This window comes from Lissotriton helveticus, chromosome 10 (genome assembly GCF_964261635.1).
Source record: "Lissotriton helveticus chromosome 10, aLisHel1.1, whole genome shotgun sequence".
NCBI lineage: Eukaryota > Metazoa > Chordata > Amphibia > Caudata > Salamandridae > Lissotriton > Lissotriton helveticus.
The window spans coordinates 1,200,757,902-1,200,776,157 of record NC_136071.1 but is presented as its reverse complement, the minus strand read 5'-3'; the positions used below and the strand labels follow the sequence as shown (position 1 = coordinate 1,200,776,157).

General features: G+C 46.3%; 1 protein-coding gene across 2 annotated transcripts in view; it reads left to right on the top strand.

The window, feature by feature from the left end:
• Positions 1-17,741, top strand: part of LOC144785686 (trimethyllysine dioxygenase, mitochondrial-like) — a 449,852-nt gene extending 432,111 nt beyond the window's left edge. The window contains exons 7-8 of one of the 2 annotated variants that reach the window (XM_078664479.1): positions 3,150-3,288; positions 17,287-17,741. In XM_078664479.1, the coding sequence (XP_078520605.1) occupies positions 3,150-3,288; positions 17,287-17,418 (271 nt within the window). In that variant the 3' untranslated portion in view covers positions 17,419-17,741. The remainder of the gene's footprint in view (positions 1-3,149; positions 3,289-17,286) is intronic. The other variant, XM_078664478.1, reaches the window with a different exon arrangement.
• Positions 17,742-18,256: the final 515 nt, after the last annotated feature.

Here is an 18,256-nt window from a genome sequence, read left to right as displayed (position 1 = left end):
ATCCCCACATGGGCCAGGGCTCTACCGCCAAGGGTTCTATACGGTTACTACAAGCTCCTTAAACCAACAAAATGGACCAATCTCGTTTGGCGCCCATCAGGGGGCCTTTCAGTTTTTATCAAACGCTCCTGCAAGATTAAGGCTGTACCCCTCCACCAAAACTTCCCAGCCTGGCAAGCAGCTCTAATATTCAGGATCTCAAACAACATAAAATACTCCCCCCTCCTTCTAATAAACTGTTATCACAACGAAACCAAAACACTCAAACTGCCTGCCACCTCTACCAGAGCTTGGAAGCTGAAATCTTGGTAGTGGGACACTTTGACATCTGGGGACTGGGGAGCACCAACAATTCAGCACAAGAAACCAAAGAACAGGACATCAAGAATTCCCCCTTATCTAACTACAATCTCTGTTCAGCGGAGCACGTTTCTCAGAAACAAGACCCCCACACCCAATTTCCCGCTACATTCAAAGTTATCTCAACCATAGTCTACCTCTTCCTGTCAGCCCCTTTGGGATGCTACTTGGTTAACTTAGATATCGCAAATCGCACTTAAAGCGACCACAAACCCCTGGCTGCAATATTTGATCTACAAGCCCCATAGATCACTAGAGTCATAGAAGTGGGGCAATCCTCATCAAATGGTGAACATCAGGCTTCCCCAAGGTGGGCAAATGGCTCAAAAATATAACCCTGGAATTTCACAACGATCCCCCGGAGAACTCTTACTGGAGATGGGATGACTTAATAACTAAGCAAAGAGTCCACCTGGTGGGACCTGTCGCCTCAAATCAGCTCCCCAAGAATCCAGCCTCAAAGGCCCACAATGAGGGCACTGTCAACGCACGAAGAGCACGAAGGGGGGCAATTCGTGCACACAATTCCCAGCGCACTCTCTGCTAAAAACATTGTCAACACACTAAAACTGCAGAAAAAACTAACCTGGGAGGCAAAGAAGCTTAACGAGCAAAAGGAATGGATACAAAGATATTAAATGCTAAGAGAGGAAAGCTTGGCCCACTTCTGGAACTATATCAACAAACTTCAATCCTCCAAAAACACTCGGAGGAACGCGGTCCCAGAAGACTCCTGAGTGAAAACACAATTACAGCAGTAAGCTTTTAGACTCTAGCAACACTCTCAGCTGGGGGACAGAAGACAACACTCCGGGTGAAACTCAAGCTCTGGCCGCGACTGTCCAGGCCTGCCAATGTTTTAAAACAAGCATATTTCAATGCAAACAGGAGGACTGGACTAAGGTGCTAACCCCCCTTTCCAAACAAGCCTACACTGCAGCACAGATTCCAGACTCATGGAGGGTCTCGTCCCTATGACAAATCTTCAAAAAAGGAGAACCGACCTTTCCTCCCAACTACCGACTAATAGCCCTACTAGATCTAGAGGCCACAGTCTACGCCTGGCCTCTTCTAAAATTGCTAGGGGAATGGGTTGCAAAAAATAGGATATTATCTTACTTCCAAACTGGGTTCCGCACCGCCGCCTCCACAATCGACAACATAACAGCACTTGCCATCTTGAGTCACCAAGCAGCCCTAAAAAGTCTGCCCCCTCTCTACTGCTGTTTCATCGACTACAGTGCTACTTTCGACAATGTTGCCCGCAACAACCTGTGAAGAAAACTAAATGCTTAGTAGGGCTGGACTACGGCTGGAGCTGGGCCTTCCAAGACAACTACTCGCCAGCGAGGCTGATACCCTGAAATTCTACATGAGGGTTTTAAAAGCTCCAGAAAACACTCTTAAAGCCTGCCTAAAAGAATTGATTCTCAAGGTCAAGGAGGAATTAACAATTGAGGGTGATCTGATTTCATGTGGAAACCTGCTCATACCACCAATGAGGTTCAGAAACAGATCTATGATGGGATGTATGACATTACAACGCATGCTTTTACATCGCATGCTTTTACAACGCGGTTTTTACAACGCATACCATTACAACGCATAGTGCTTTTAGGCGCTGGATAGTGAATTGTTTAATTTACTATTCCATCTCCAGTCACCGTGGATAGTAGGGAAGGTGTTGGATAGTACATTAAACCTATTCCCTATGCTAGAGCGCCCCCCAGCGCAATGTGTTGTGATGGTTTGCGTTGCAAAAGTTGCGTTGTAAAGGTTGTTTACCCTATATGGTCAGTGGATTTGACTGCATTGAAAAAAAAGATTGTGGGGCAAATTTACAAGCCCCTTGCGACACTTTTACTCCGCCGATGCGTCACTTTTGTGACGCAGCGGTGGTGTAAACCACGCGCCACGTTGCGACTTATTTACAATGTGACACATCTAAGCAGATGCGTCACGTTGTAAAGCCCTGCACCACATGAAACCTGCGTCAGGTTTCATGTGGGCGTTCTGTCGCAGGGTGGGCGTTCCCTCGCAGGAAAGCCCCGTAAAACTGACGCAGTGAAATCTACAAGATTTCACTGAGTCAGTTTTACGACGCTGCTGCGTCAAATCCTTACGCCTGCTTGAAGCAGGCGTAAGGAGTGAGGCACCATGTTGAGTATGGGCGTCCCCTGCGCATTGCAGAAGTTGCGTCGCACTTGCGACGCGACTCCAGTAATCCGCCGCCCGTGCACCTCAAGATGCGTCACACATCTGCCCCTCCTTGCACCATGGTGTGCCGCATTGTAACTGCGACACATCTGTGGTGGCGCAAGGGGGGGATTACGTGACGCATCTGTTCTGGGGCATCTCTGCTGATTTGCAGAGATGCGCCAGAAGATGTAAATACGCCCCTGTGTTTATATTACTGATGGCCAGGGATGGATGCGGAAGTAGAGACGTTTTTGGTTGGTTGTGATGGATGCAGGATTGCTGAAAAAGTATTGTGCACTCATAATACACCTTTGTCACAAGTGGTGTGTCCTGACTCACCCTGGGAAAAATTAGGAATGGATTTTATTAGACCAATGTATACACTTTATGAGAATCTGAGATATGATGTAGTGCTAGTGGACTATCATTCCAAATGGGTATACCATAAATTTATCAGAGCATCTACTGGGACAAGGAGTGCAGTGCATGGAGTGTCTCATCTTGGTGACAGAGTTCATCCTTCTCTCACTTATGTTATTTAGTGAACTTGCATAGTCCTCATTATCTTCATTACTTTCTTCTCTTCAAAGGTACAAAAACGTCGACCGCCTTCCCATCAGCTCGGTGCCTTATAATGTGGTCCATCGCTGGTACCGAGCCCACCGCAGCTTCACCAACGAGATCAGAAGGCCTGAGAACCAGGTCCTTGTGAAACTGAACCCAGGAACGGTAAGATCACGATAGCACCCCACTGTACCCCAACCCGCAAACAGCACCCCGCTGTACCCCCACCCGTGAACAGCACCCCGCTGTACCCCAACCCGCAAACAAACTCCTTGTGAAACTGAGCCGAGGAATGTTAAGATCAGGACAGCACCCCACTGTACCCCACCCATTGAACAAACTCCGTATCAAACTGAACCCAGGAACGGTAAGATGAGGACAGCCCCCCACTGTACCCCCACCCTCGAACAAGCTCTTTCTGAAACTTAACTCATTAACGTCATGCTCTGGAAAGCACCCCCATGTACCCCCTAGCGACGAACAAACTCTTTATCAAACTGATCCCAGAAACAGATAGATCACAACAACACCCCAACATACTCCTTACCTTTGAATACGTGATTTGTGACAATGAATCCAGGTAAGATAAGATAGGGACAGCCCCCCAATATACCCTTCCCTCAAACAAGCACTTTGTGAAGCTGAACCCAGGAATGGTAAGATCAGGACAGCACCTGAAGCTACCCCATATCCTCAAACAAGGTCTTTGTAAAACTGAACCTAGAAACGGTAAATTCAGGACAGCACCCCAATGCACCCCCTATCTTGAACAAGCTCTTTGTGAAACTAAGGAAGGGTGAGATCAGAACAGCAACCCCCTGTACCTCATACCCTCTCTCCTGGCTCTGGCTGCACCTGGCACACCCCTTTGTAAAACATGAGGTCCCTATAACTGCCAGGGCACCTGTGAGGGGTGCTCCATGGTCCCCTCGGGGATAGAGCTCTTCTGTGACTCTTACATCCCTAGTCTCATCTGTGTTAGAGTAAAAACATGATTACTAACTCTCTGTGTGGAGGGCTCAAGCCTTAGGGTCTCCCAGTGCACATATTTCCAAGCACTCCAGAATATCAAGTCTAGATGACTGTTCTTACTGATCTCCTGCATCTTGGAGAACAGCTGTGCAACCCTGACACTCTGCAACTACAAACCTCTACACTGATTTAAGCCAGTGAGAGCACATACTAGGGGAACAGCTTCAGTGGAACTAAAACAATTATTTACTAAATCAGTCAGGTTAAATATAACACTCAAATATGATAAAAGCAGAGAGGGCTTGGAGAAACTGAATGCAGTGTGTGGCATTTTACTTTTTGGCGAGACAACACCGGTCGCAACGGGACCAGGGGTCAGAGGGTATAGGAAACGTGCAAGTCATTCCTTCATGGTTGCCTCTGGCATGGATGTTACTTCTCTAAAATGGGAGGGGGAATACCAGAAATGACATCAGACACCCTTTGACCCATATTGTCGTGGTGGACTAGAGGTCTTGTCCCACCTTGGCTCCTTCATAGCCCCCCACATCCTGCTGAGGGTCCATGGGCCACAGATACAAATGCAGGAAGTAAACAGGGCTCTTAGAGCTTTCTTCAAGTTGTATTTCTGCCCCTCCCTCCTTGACCTCTATCAACAGGGAAGCCCTTCACAGAAGAGGAGAAGCCAAGGGAAGCAGCTGCCACCCTGGCTACCCCAGACTGACTTCCCATGGCTTGGGAGATGTTTACACTGGTTTATGAAGACTCTGTGTCACCTTTGTACTTCTCTTGTGCCTCAGATTGCAACTATAAACCGTGTGTGTAATTGTTTATATGACCAGCATGCAAGAGCCACCGGTAAAGTCCAAACTACATAGAACTCTGCTTTCCCCTCTTGCATGATGCCCACCCCACAGGCGTTGTGCTGCTTTGACGCTACCCTGTAAAAGAGCTGGTACACTTCCAGGTCCACCGTATAAATATATGAACATACTGCCCTCATGTGTGACCACCGCTGGGTGTAAATGTCTCAACCATGTATCCATCACATGCTCATGACTACATCCAACACATGTGCATGCACACCTAGAAAGACTCACCCTCAGCTGTCCAGGCAATAGGAAAAAGGGATGGATGCAATGCTTGAATTCACCTCAGCTACTGATAATTACTCAGGCTGCATCCCAGGCCATCGTTTGCTTGCACACCATGCCGTCCGGGTTTGGACACAGCCGTATGGAAATATGTCTTGACCCTGCTCCAACAGGACCAGTCCAGCCCCAACTGCCCGACCAGAGGCTTCCTGAATTGAAATACAAGACACCCCAAGATTGGTTTTCTTAGGAGCGCGTCAGTCGGGTGTAGCATGGCTCCAGTGACACAGTGAGTGTGGGACCCACATCTGGGCATGCTCATTGCATTTAGGATGTTGCACTGAAGTGTACATAAGACTGATGAGTGGATGCTTGAATTACTCTCGGCCACTTCGATGAGTACACATACCACATCCCAGTCCATTGTTTCTTGCCCACCATGCCACCCTAGGCAGGAGGCAGCCATCAGCTTTAATAGGAACATTCCAATCTGAACTGCCAGAGCAAGTCCCCTGTGACCTTGATCAGACGCAACAACAGGCAGACTTCAATCTATTTTGGCCGCAAACGTCAAGTGCATCTTTGTCCCAGTGATGCAGTAAGTGCAGGATCCACTTTTTAACATACCTGCCAAGGTTAGGGTGATGAACTGAGGAATACAAAAATGTAACTTTTTGTTAGAACTGGTTGTTAGAAATAGGGTTTCTGGTTGGCTAGGAAACACACCTAAGCAAGGCAGAACCCACCACTCTAGTCAGGGCAAGTCAGTTACACACCAAAGATGACCTGTGCTCACCCTTTGGTAGCGTGGCACTGAGCAGGCTGGCTTATCATCAGAGGCAGTGTGTAAAGTGTTTGTGCAACACACTCACACAGCCCACAATGAATACACCACACAGAGACTTCACACAGTATTATAAAAAAATATACATAGTATATTGTGCATAAAACCAGATCAAAGTCACAAGAATCATAAATACTGTGCATCCAATGCTATTACTCAGATAGCACTCATTATCCTGGAGGAGTGTGGCTCAATGGTTAGAGCGGCAGACCCTGATGCAGAATTCTGGCCCAAGACCAGGGTTCAATTCTCGGCGGGTCTTGGGCTCAATTTCCTCGGACCTGACAATTCTCGTCGCGGTGCCTATTCCAATCATGGAGTCCCAGACTGCAACTCTGGGCAATAGCTTGCTTAACCTCCACACCGGCCCCAACAGCGCTAAGGATGCCTGACTTCACCCTGGGGGTGCCCAGGAGTGGACACTTCACAGGGAAAGCCAGGAGGGGTTCCACAGCGGCATGAGTAATAGTGCCAGGAAACCGCTTGGTGGCATGCGCTCTACAAATATCTTGACATTTACATATTTATTTACAAAGCAAGGAAAAAATACATACATCAGCAAATACTCAGAGCATGAAATGCAGCAGAAAAGGACATCAGTGAGAGTAAGTGCACATAGGCGAAGGAACCCTTGCACTTCTATTAGCAAGGTTACGGTAATCATTATGGCTAACTGAAAGAGTGCATTAGCAAGCGGAGTAGGGCGCTGGAGCGCTTGCACGCCTACTACACATGTTACATTAATCCTTGAATCACCATCTCCCGAAGTCAGAAAAAGCTCATTCCCTTCAGTATAATGTGGTACTACCACACCAGGCACAGGCACCCACCTACTACCAGTTAGGTGTGCATAGTCACTTCCTTGGCCCTCCTCTTGGAAGTGACGAATACCCCAAAGTGATGGTGGACCGGGGGCCCCATCCGATAGGTTTAGAGCTCATCAGGCAGGTGGGGAGCGACTCCCACAGCCTTGCTAGGTCACTGACTCCTCAGTGCTTTGGACAGGGCAGTTTCCCTAGAGGTGTGGTGTCAGCAGGGTCCCATGCTTCAGGAGACCCCTCAGGTGTTGCAATCAAGGTACAGAACCTTTGCAGGGAGAGGGGGACTCCACCAGCCGCTCGCTCCTCTCCGATGAGGCGTTCTAGTCGACGGTGGCGACCACTCAGAGGAACGATTTTGGCGCTTTCTGCCGGACTACCAGTGTCATTGACAGGAACCTCCTTGCGGCCACTACAAAGTGGTAGCCGTGGGAGGCAATCCCTGCCTGAAAGACTCCCCGCAGGGCAGGCAGCTCACACACAAGGAAACAAGCTCCCCTTTGATCAGCCAAGTACTGACTTCCTAAGCAAGAATCAGAGGGAGTAGGCAGTACTCACCACACACTGTTGCCAACTACTTGAAGCCAGAAACAGCGCTCACCCTGCACTGATTGTGACTTAAGCGCCCATACTTCAGCTTGTAAAAGTGGGCTTATAAACTGAAATCAGACAACACCCTCTAACTCCAGCAGCACCAGCAGGCAACCAGGAATGCTCCCTCAAAGCAGAGTGCTGCCACTTGAAAAACTGTGCAATGAGCGGCAATCAGGCAGATCCTGATTCCTGAGATCTTTGATTTTCGTGAGACCTCGGAGGGAACAGGGGGCAAGCCAACATGCCCTTGGAGAACACTGGGGCACAGGGTAAAGGGCAGGCAGGCATGCCAACAGAAGAGTTCAATTGCAGGGTGGCAGTCTCTCCAGCAGCCCATCAGACAGCAGAACACCACAACAAAGCAAGTAGTCCAAACGGCGGTTCTTCCTAGCAGCACAGCAGTCCTCTGGCAATGCGCAGCAGATAGAGCAAGCAGCGTCTGGTTAGAAGTCCACACAGTGTCTAACAAATTGGAGTAAGGGTTCCAGAATTTATACTCAAAAATGTCTTTGATGAAGGGTTGGCTTCAAAGGAATCTTTAGAAGTGCGCAACAATCACTTTCAACCCAGCCCTGGCTCCAGGCGATCAGTGTGGGGTAAATCAGCCTTTTGTGTGAGAGCAGGACACAACCTATACAAATTTAAAGTGTGACCCCCCTCTCCCTCTCCCAGTTTAACAAGACCCTCAATATGGAGATGAATGCAGATGTATTCCCCGTAACACCCAGCCCTTCCTGTATTGTAGCTGTCTGTAAATCATGCATGATGCGTAGCAGTCACCCAGGCTCAGACGTGGATTGGAGTCAGACTGTAAAGAGCAAAGAGTCATAAGCACAGGTAAATACCCACTTTCTAAAAGTAAAAGTCAGTCAGTCAGTCAATCCACTTTATTCGATTACTTAAAATCATAAAAGTAAAAAAAAAACAAAGACATAAGCAATATTACAAATCTTAAGACATAACAATTAAAATACATAGACAATATTTCAACTGATTTAAATAAAACACTATCACCTAGTCAGACCCCTTGACGTAAAGATAGCAGTAGACCTCAAGCGATAACATAAGATACACTCATCCTCCGATTGCTCTTATTTTTAATCCTCACTGCTGCTACCAGAAAAGATGCAATGTTAAAAATATCACCAGGGCTGCACAAAGATTGTACAAAAACTAACGCTGGTCTAACCTGGGAAAAACCCCTACCTCTCAGGATGGGTATCAAATATGTCATGCGAATATTGGAATAAAAGTCACAGAACATCATAAAATGTAATGTGTCCTGGGGTGAGAAATTATCACATTGACAGGGTTCGGCATCGTCAGGATTACCCCATCCCTGATTATCCCCCAATGTTAGATGAATCAAATTAAAACGGAGCCTAGTTAGGAGTCAACAATGATACGGCTTGTTAACAATTAACAAGTAAGGTTCAATGCTAATAGATGTTTTTAACAATTAATGGGCCCTAACTAAGGGTTAACATAGCTCCTGTTCTTCTCGCCCCAGCGACAAAAAATTCTTAAAATTCAGTTTTACCCACAACACATCCTCCTTCCGAATCTTATCAGGTTCCTCATAAAGCTCTGGCCGTCCTAATTTTGATAACATACTTTTAACGTACGCCAACCATTTGATTTTTACAGACTTATCCAGCGTAATACAGTCTCGTAAAATCACGTGATTCAGGGTTAATTCGGTATTCAGCCAAGTTTTGAGCCAGCAAAGCAGCGGGACTGTACTCAAAATGGCACTGACGTAGCCTAACCCTAACTCCTGATGTATAGCATACGATGGGGTTGATTGTTAGACAGACAAAAGACTCCTTAGGAATTTGTTTTCAGCTATCTGTATGTCAGCCTGATCGTTATAACCCCATATAGAGGATCCGTAGGCCGCAATAGCCAAACACTTGGCCTTGTTAACCTTTAGGATAGCCTCTATCGGTCTGGTCCCCAGATGTCGTGCAAACCCTAAAAGGGATGAGGAAGCTCGTGTAACTGCGTTCTTTTTAACTTTTTGTTGTTGAACCCAGGATGACCTGTCATTAAAAAGGACTCCCAAGTAAGTGAAGGAAGACTCAGAGGAAACCTCCACTCCATTGCAATAAAATGTCTTTCTAGGTCGATGACCTACTGTCATGTTGTGTGACTTTCCATTATTCACAATCAGGTCCAGTGTATGCATGAACACCCCAAAAGCATCTAAAAGCCGCCGTAGACCCACTACAGTATGGGCTATAAGAACCGCGTCATCCGCGTAGAGGAGAACAGGGATTGGACACTCTCCCACTCGCGGACTATCCAACGCAGCCTCTACAAGCGATTTGCCTAGATCATTCACATAAAGGGTCAAAAGTAGGGGCGCTAAAATACATCCCTGCGGTACGCCCCTGCCCGAATTAAAAGATCTGGTACAATCGCCAGCCTGGGATATCCTAACTGAGGCTGTGAGGTCTTGGTGAAGATTAGCTACAAAATAAACTAAACAGGGATCAAGACCCTTTTCCAATAAAATATTCCAGAGCTTCGACCTATCAACCAGGTCAAACGCACTGGATAAATGCATAAAAGCCATTGTTAGACAACCCTCCGTGGCCGTAGTGTATTTGCCTAGTAAAAGATGCAAATGTAAACACTGGTCCATGGTACTCCTCCAACATCTAAAGCCATATTGCATGTCAGACAAAATCCCCCTCTCATTTACCCAGTCTGAGATTTTAGTTAAAATAACCTTTCCCAGGATTTTCACAGAGGAGTCAATGAGGGATATCAGCCTGTAACACCGGGGTCCCCTCGCTGCCCCTCTTTAAAAATAGGAATAATAACTGATTTAGACCAGGAGGCCGGGAACCCTGCTGAACCCACAGCAGAGAAGACGTTAGCAAGGATTTGAGCCCAGAATTGAGGGTTACTTTTACAGAGGTCAGCGGGAACGCCGTCTGGGACCGGCGCTTTCTTACTAGCAGTGTCTCTTATCGCTTCCTCAATTTCCCCCTCATTAAACTCAATCGGGGTGCTGGCTTGATGTAAAGAGAACCATGGGGTGCAATCCACAGCCCCCCTGGACTCATGGATCGCCTCAAAATGAGAAAGCCACTGGGCTTCTGTGATGTTACAATCCTGAGCTTCATTATCCACCCCCGAAAAAAATGGGGTGCTAAGGATGGCCCAAAACTTGGAGCTATCCCTTAACACCTCCACAGACAATAAAGAGTTCCATGCCACTCCCTTAATCTCTTTTTTCCGCCTGTGAAGAACTAGCTTGTACTCCTTCCTCCACATGGCTATCAAATACCTATCCCGGGTTGTTTTTTCTGGGCTAGGATTAATGAGCGATGAGCATGTGAGCATTTCTCATCAAACCACTTCGGGCCACATTTGGTCTCAGTTTGGTGTTTGTAGTTAGGTCATTGCTTATCTGACTACAGAAGCCCTCAAAAGCTCTAAGAACCGCATCCTTAGTGCTTAGGGGGTCAGTGCAGATAGTAATGCCATCAGAGCATTTGTCCCACAGGCCCTTGAGGAATGTGTCTGAGGTTATATTAGCCTATCTAAGCCTCCTCCCCTGATCACAGGGTAGCACCTTATTCGGGACCCAATTCCTGCCTCCCTTGCCCAGAATGCCACAAGTAGTGTCCAGGATTAAAATAACCGGGTTATGATCGCTCAAAGTAGATGCCTGAGCGTTGTAACAATTGACCTTATTCAATAACATAGGGGACATGAAAATGTAGTCTATAATTGAGTTTCTAGCCTTGGTTTTAAACATAGGACATCGATCCTGAAGGTTATCAAAGCTAGCTACGAAAAGATCAGCATCAGTTAAAAGAGACTCGAGGCTCTCGCCCCGCCTAGTGTGCTCAAAATGCGGAGCCTTGGCATAATTAAAGCCATCATCAATTAAATAATGTGAATCACATACATGCGTATTAAAATCGCCCAATAATAAAACGTGATAAGAAGAAATGGATTGCTTAGACTTATAATCCTTAAAAAAGTAATTCGGGGTACTTAAATGCTGATTTGCGTAGTCACATTCCCCCGAATTGTAGATATTCACTAATAGAAGCTTTGGATGGTTGTGTTTACTAAGCTCCAATATCAAACAATGTGGGGAGTCAATCTCAAGCCTTTTTACAGAACCCCTTATGGCCAAAGAGAGGAGAAACAAAAGGTCACCTTTAGCTCTGCCCGCCATAGCTGGACGTGCAGGTACAAAATATGAGCTAAAACCGTAAAGCCCAAAATTTTCCTCCCTATCCCAGGTCTCCTGGAGGGCAATTATATCATAGGTTTTTATATAAGATAGCCAATTGGGGTCATCTCTTTTCGATCTTAAACCCGCAATATTCCAGCTCAAAATCCTGCATTTATGAGTATGATCGCCAGGTCGTTCGACTCTACCCAGACCAGTGGGACATGGAACAGGAATGCAGTCCACATTACCAATATTAATAACTTCAGATGTGAAGGTACCAGCGGTCCCTGTACTCGCCACTAACTGTGTATTTGTCTCAGGAAGAGTAAAAACAGCGGGTTGACTAATAACTTCCTTTGTTGCAGAAGCAGCTACTGGGGGCAGTCAATCGCACGCATCTAGGCCTGACAAAGGGGCAAATCTATTGACTAATTCAAGGTCAGCAGATCTCCCTAAGGGCCTGTAAGAAATAACCCAACCTCCTCCCCCTAACAGAGAAGTATGACCGGATCTATAGAAAAACCCTAGAGGTAAAAGGGAAATTTCCCGACGATGACACCCTTGCCTTCTACTCCCTAGGTGATCCAATAAAAATCAAACAACCTGCTCATTATTAAAATTAGCAATTACACAATCACCTCCCCCATCCTTCATAGAATGTCCAACCCACGGTGCACGTCTTGCCATTATTAATTGGTTGCAGATGTCCCACCCCCCAACCCCAACTATCTTCAATTGTGATGTAAGATAATGCATAGTCTTGGCCATTAGCTGGTCAGTTGATTCCATCTGTTCATCTAGCAAGGTCGGTACATTTTTCAAAACCGCTACCAAAGAGGCAGCGGCTGGTGGGAGGTGTAATACCCTGGGGCCATCCTTTCCAGAGTTGTATGCCAAACCATTATGCATGGGACCGGGATTTCGGCCAGACCTTCCATTGGCCTGCGTTGATTGAGTGCCTATGCCACGGATAGAGCGATTTTGTATGGTATCACCTACTAAACTACCCCGGGGTCTATTGCCTGTCTCCCTTGGGGTACACGGGATTAACTGGCAAATTCACTAGAAATGTTCCCCTCCTCAGCAACTTGTCTGCCTGAAGCATCCAACCCTGCAAAAGAGGTTAAACCTACTCTGTCAGATCTGCTTACAGTTGGAAACCTTGAGTTGGGTAATAAGCTAGTCGGCTGGGGGGATTTAGGAGGTACGGGTTGGCACAATACATTCGACGGAATTTCAATTGCACGATCAATAGGTAACAAAGAGCTTCAATAGTATGGACATTAGGCACAACCTGCAGTTCAAATAGTCAGTCTTTCTTCAATGCGACCTAGCCTATCAAGAATGGGAGAAAGAGCTGACTCAATTATGTCCCCCAATTTCACACATAGAGCCACAAAAGCTTCTGAAGAAACACCCAGCAGATCCAGATTCAGGGTACCATTACTAGGTGTCTTAGGCTCAGAATCAGTGATTAAAGGAGGTGTCATAATCAGTGTCCCGCCATTCTTATTGGTCTTCTGCATTTTTGCGCTTTTCTAACTTTGCTGCCTCCCTCCTCTCTTCCTCTTTGTAGATGGCTCCGGCCTGGTTACTGTAGATTCCTTGGGTTGGGATTTGGGATTAGGCACAGACCTAGTAGCCGCACGTGTTTTAGCACCAGCAGATACACCTTCATGTTGGACTTGGCCCTTCTGGCAGGTTCAGCCCTGAAGTTTTTGCCTTTTAATGTTACATCATTATAGTGATTCCTGGTCTTTGCGCACTTTAGCACTGTGGCGCAGTGTAAAGTGTGTGCGCTCTCTGAGTGCGTGTGTGATTGGCCGGATCTCCCATAGGAATGCATGGGGGATATGTGTGTCCATGGTAGTTCCTGATATGTGGGGAGTGCAGGCTCGAGTTTGGTATGTGCAAGCAGGGGTTATCTTTGGCGGGTGACTTTCTTGCCCTGACTAGAGTGGTGGTTTCTGCCTGGCTATGGCTCAAGCCTTAGCCAACCAAAAATCACCATTTCTAACACTTCACCTGCCCGATCATCAATAGGTGCAATATTTAGAGTCTCCTCAATCACCGATAAATCCACGGAGGCATGTCATGGCTGACTAAAACCCTCATTTAAGCCACCAAAGTCAGCGCCTGTGACCAAGCAGCGTTCAGGCATACGCGCCAAAGACAGACCATCCAATGATGATCGTTTGGATTGTAGGACATCTAGGGATAGTCAGCGCTCAGTCAGGGCGATCTCATGTGCAAGGACAGAGCTGGCCCTGATTAAAAATTGGTCCAAGGTCCCTGCAACACTTCCCCCCGTAGGTGCAAGTCTAGTCTTTCCTTTGCGGAAATTCATCTCACGCTGTCTCACGGAGTCAATAAACAAAGAAAGCCCATAAAATGAATAACCCAGGGAGGCTAAAAAGGATGAATGTCAAACAGACAGACCTGCCAGACCCCTGGAGTGAGCGACATTAGAGTGGGGGCCCGGCCCGGCCTCTTCCGGTCTCCAACGGGCTCAAACGGGCCCGGCCTGGCTTCGCCCGTGCATATTCCGTGAAGCGGGAGCGGCAAGGCGCTCTGTAGGCAGCAGGCACGATCAGGTTCAGGTGCGGGCTGACTCCTCTGGCCCCCTGGGACTCGTAGTTGCACAAGAGACACAGCAACCACCACAGAAACAGTCGAAGCGGCTAAAAGTAAAAGACACACCAATGATGGACAGAGTGCAGAGCAAATACAACAGTCACCCCCCTAGTCAAGAGATCTGGGTTAAATCCATTGTTCGTTTGCTCTCTAAGCACCCCAGTTTAGAACCAACCATATGCAAATCAGTCTTAACCATGTGCCTCATGGGAACAGTCCAGACCGGACTGCCAAGCCAGGTCTTCCCTGGACCGGAAAAAAGCATCCTGGGACCGGTTTTGGGGTAACACCCCTCATCAGCCAGGCTAACTTGAATCCAGTGGCAAAGTCAGCAAGAGACCCACGTCTGGGCATACCCTGCCAACTTATGGCGAACAAAGCAAACACAAAATGATGGATGGAGCACTGAAACCTTTCAGACACTCACCCCCAGTGACAGATCTGGGTTGAATCCATCATTGTTCTTTAGCTCACTTCACCACCCCAGTTCAGACCCAGCCATATGCAAATCAGTCATGACCCAGTGACCCATGGGAACAGTCCAGGCCAAACTGCCAAGTCAGGTCTTCCCTGGACCGGAAACAAGCATCCTGAGACCGGTTTCGGGGTAACACCCCTCATCAACCAGGCTAGCTTGAATCCATTGGCAAAGTGAGCAGGGGATTCACGTTTGGGCATTCCCTGCCATCTTAGGGCAACCAAAGGTATACCAAAGGGGATGATGGACGGAGTGCTGGAACTTTCAGACACTCACCCCCAGTCACAGATCTGGGTTGAATTAATCATCGTTCTTTAGCCCACTGCGCCACCTCAGTTCAGACCCAGCCATATGCAAATCACTCGTGACTTGCCTAAAACAGCGTCCTCTACCACACACACTGAGCAGCCATGATGCTGTGCAGGTACATGAGGTATGTGCCCTCTCTCTGTGGAGTGCACACTTCTCACCTCATGAGGAGACCTAGTGCTGGTCAGCCACCAGTAGAGTTTGGTGAAGGCTTCTAGAACTATCTGGGTTCATTCAGACACCACACAGCAGTCATCGTAATACCTACTTGGCAGTAGAGTCAAACCGACAAAATTGCTGCATTCAATATTATACTTTATCAAGTCTTGGTATTAAATCTTTATTGTTAATTAATAAAAATCATTACAATTGAAGAATATATAAAATACATTAAATTAGTTCAAAGAATAAAATTAAAAGTACATAGAGGGACAGTGGTAATTTCTTCAATCATGAAATACTGAACAATATATTACTAGTGTTAAGATTATTTAGGGATAGCTTGTCATAACGAATCATTGATATCACAAAAAGTCCATCACTAGACAGCATTTCATTCTACAATTTACATTTCATGACATATTTCTTTCATTATTAAGACAACACTTCCCTATATAATAGTACAAATTATTCTGGAAAAACTATCATTACCACATGACTTTATGCATTTCCTATGTTAAAGTGCCATTGTGACTCTCCTTCATGAGAAATAAAGTTTCAGGCTCCTTTTCAGTATTATTATATAAAATTGAAATGAGATTAACATTATTTATCACAAGTCAAAATACATCAAGTTAATAAAATAATTAAAAGTGATAGTTATTATAGGTTACTGAGAGGTAATAAAACCATATGAAGTTTCTGTTTGTGAGACCTAAAACCATCTTCAACATAGATTTGTAAGGATTACAATTAACAATCTCACCCTGCTCAGGTCTCATGACACTGCTGGGAAAATAAAATAACAGTGCAGACCGATTGCTGGTCAGTACAGCCTACCCTTTATGTCTGGGGGGCACTCATAATTTATTTATTTTTTTACAATAAGAATGAACTTTACAAATTGGGTTGATAAGCGAGTGGAGTTCCCGGAAAGGCAAGATATAATTGCTTGGCGACAAGTTCTCACGCCGTTTTCCTTGAAGATGGATTTTAAGAGTGCTTTCCTCTCCTGAAGCAAGCAAGGACAAATGCATACAATAGGCAATAATGATTTATTATAAAAACCACATATACTATAACTATATGTTGGCCAATTGTGTAACCATATAGGAGATAAAACCTTTAGGGGTATTGACCAAATCTTAGCATAAGAAATGTACCCCTTAAAAACGGTTTTAAATAGGAAATAAAATATGGCTGTGGCTCCATTTGATTACATTTATTAATGACTGACCAGGCATGCTATTTATTTGCAAACTCCTCCTTATCCAATATGGTCAATAAGAAATTTGCCGATTTATCAAGTCACGCACTTAGGGGCCCATTAGGATGGCGGGCGGATTGATGTATTTGGGGGCAAGTTCCGGCTGTGTCACATCACGAACTGGGACAGCAGCGGCTGCGGCAGAACAGATTCATTCTATCACTGGTGACAAAGGGAATGGCAGAGTAGATTCTCCAAGGTGTTGTTACCTTCCCTGCCTGAGCCCTCATGAGCAACCTACAGTGTTTGGTAGATTTCAGTACTATGCAGCCAAGTCACAAAGATAAATTTACAAGTAAATAAATGTACATGTGTAGATTTACCCTCATGCTTTGGGATAGATTTACTACTTTTGGCTAGTCACCATATCCTAGTTTAAGTTTACTCCAAAGTTTACTAAAAGTGTAAGAGTAAATTTACTTGTAGTAAATCTACACATGTAAATGTACCTATGTGGAGAGGCCCCAAAGCAGAGTTGTAGGAGGAGATGTAGATTTCTACTGGCAGGCTTGTGAATTGCATTTTGTAGTAAGTAGTATGACAGTAGTAGTACTTTACGTACCACAAAATGCATTTTGTGAATCAGGTGCTGAGCTCTCCAACCAGAGTCCTTCTCTCAGTGTGGTGGAATCTGCAGCTGTCCGGTGAATGAGCACCTTCAAGGCCTCGGTGGCCCACCTGGACACCTCCCTCACCCGCCACGCCTTGTCCTCTACTGCAACCCACTGATGGCCAAGGCCTGCTCTCACCTCGTCTCCTTATTAAGTTTCACTCCTGTTTCTTCTCCCCCCAGGTGCTGTTTGTGGACAACTGGCGTGTTCTGCATGGCCGCGAGTCCTTCATGGGATCCCGCCATGTTTTTGGCTACTTCCTCTTTCGGGATGACCTACTGAGCAGGGCTCGGCTCCTGGGGATGAAGGTGTGAAGAGCCCTGCACCCTCTCATGGAGCCTAATGAGCTGTATACCCTGTTGTGCATTTCTCATACGGCCCATTGTCGTTTTCCCTATGTTAGCCTAATCATGCACATTGAAGGCCGCTTTGCTTTCACACATTTCTAAATAACACGCTTGCGTTTGTGCCTCATTATATTTTCACACAGAACCAGCACATGTTTGTGTATTTTATTCCTTTCCTGGGATTTAATCTGAACAGTCTAGGCAAAGTCAAACAACTTTACCCCTTGTTATTCTCTCTGGTCTGAAACTAACACTGAGACATAAGAAAGGAATGCAGCCGCTGTTTTTGAATACACAGATCTTGTCATATAACTGAGGCCCGGGAGACTGAACACATACACACACACACACACACACACACACCACACACACACACACACACACACACACACACGCACACACACACTCACACACACACACACACACACACACGCACACACATGCACACACACACTCACACACACAACGCACACACTCACACACACACACACACACACACACGCACACACACACGCACACACACACACACACACACACCCGCACACCACACACACACACACACACACACACACACGCACACACGCACACACACACACACACACACACACACACCCCCGAAGGTCCTGAGATGAGAGTGCAACATAAGATAAGATGTAGAACACCCACCTAAGGATGGCACTAAACCCAGAGAGCTATACTATATAACCACTTAGTTTCAGTAGTACGAGAGGAGTTAGGCAGATCTGTCAGATAACATGGCAGGGTTTCCATGGCATATGGTTTATTAACCACGCTGATCGAGTTA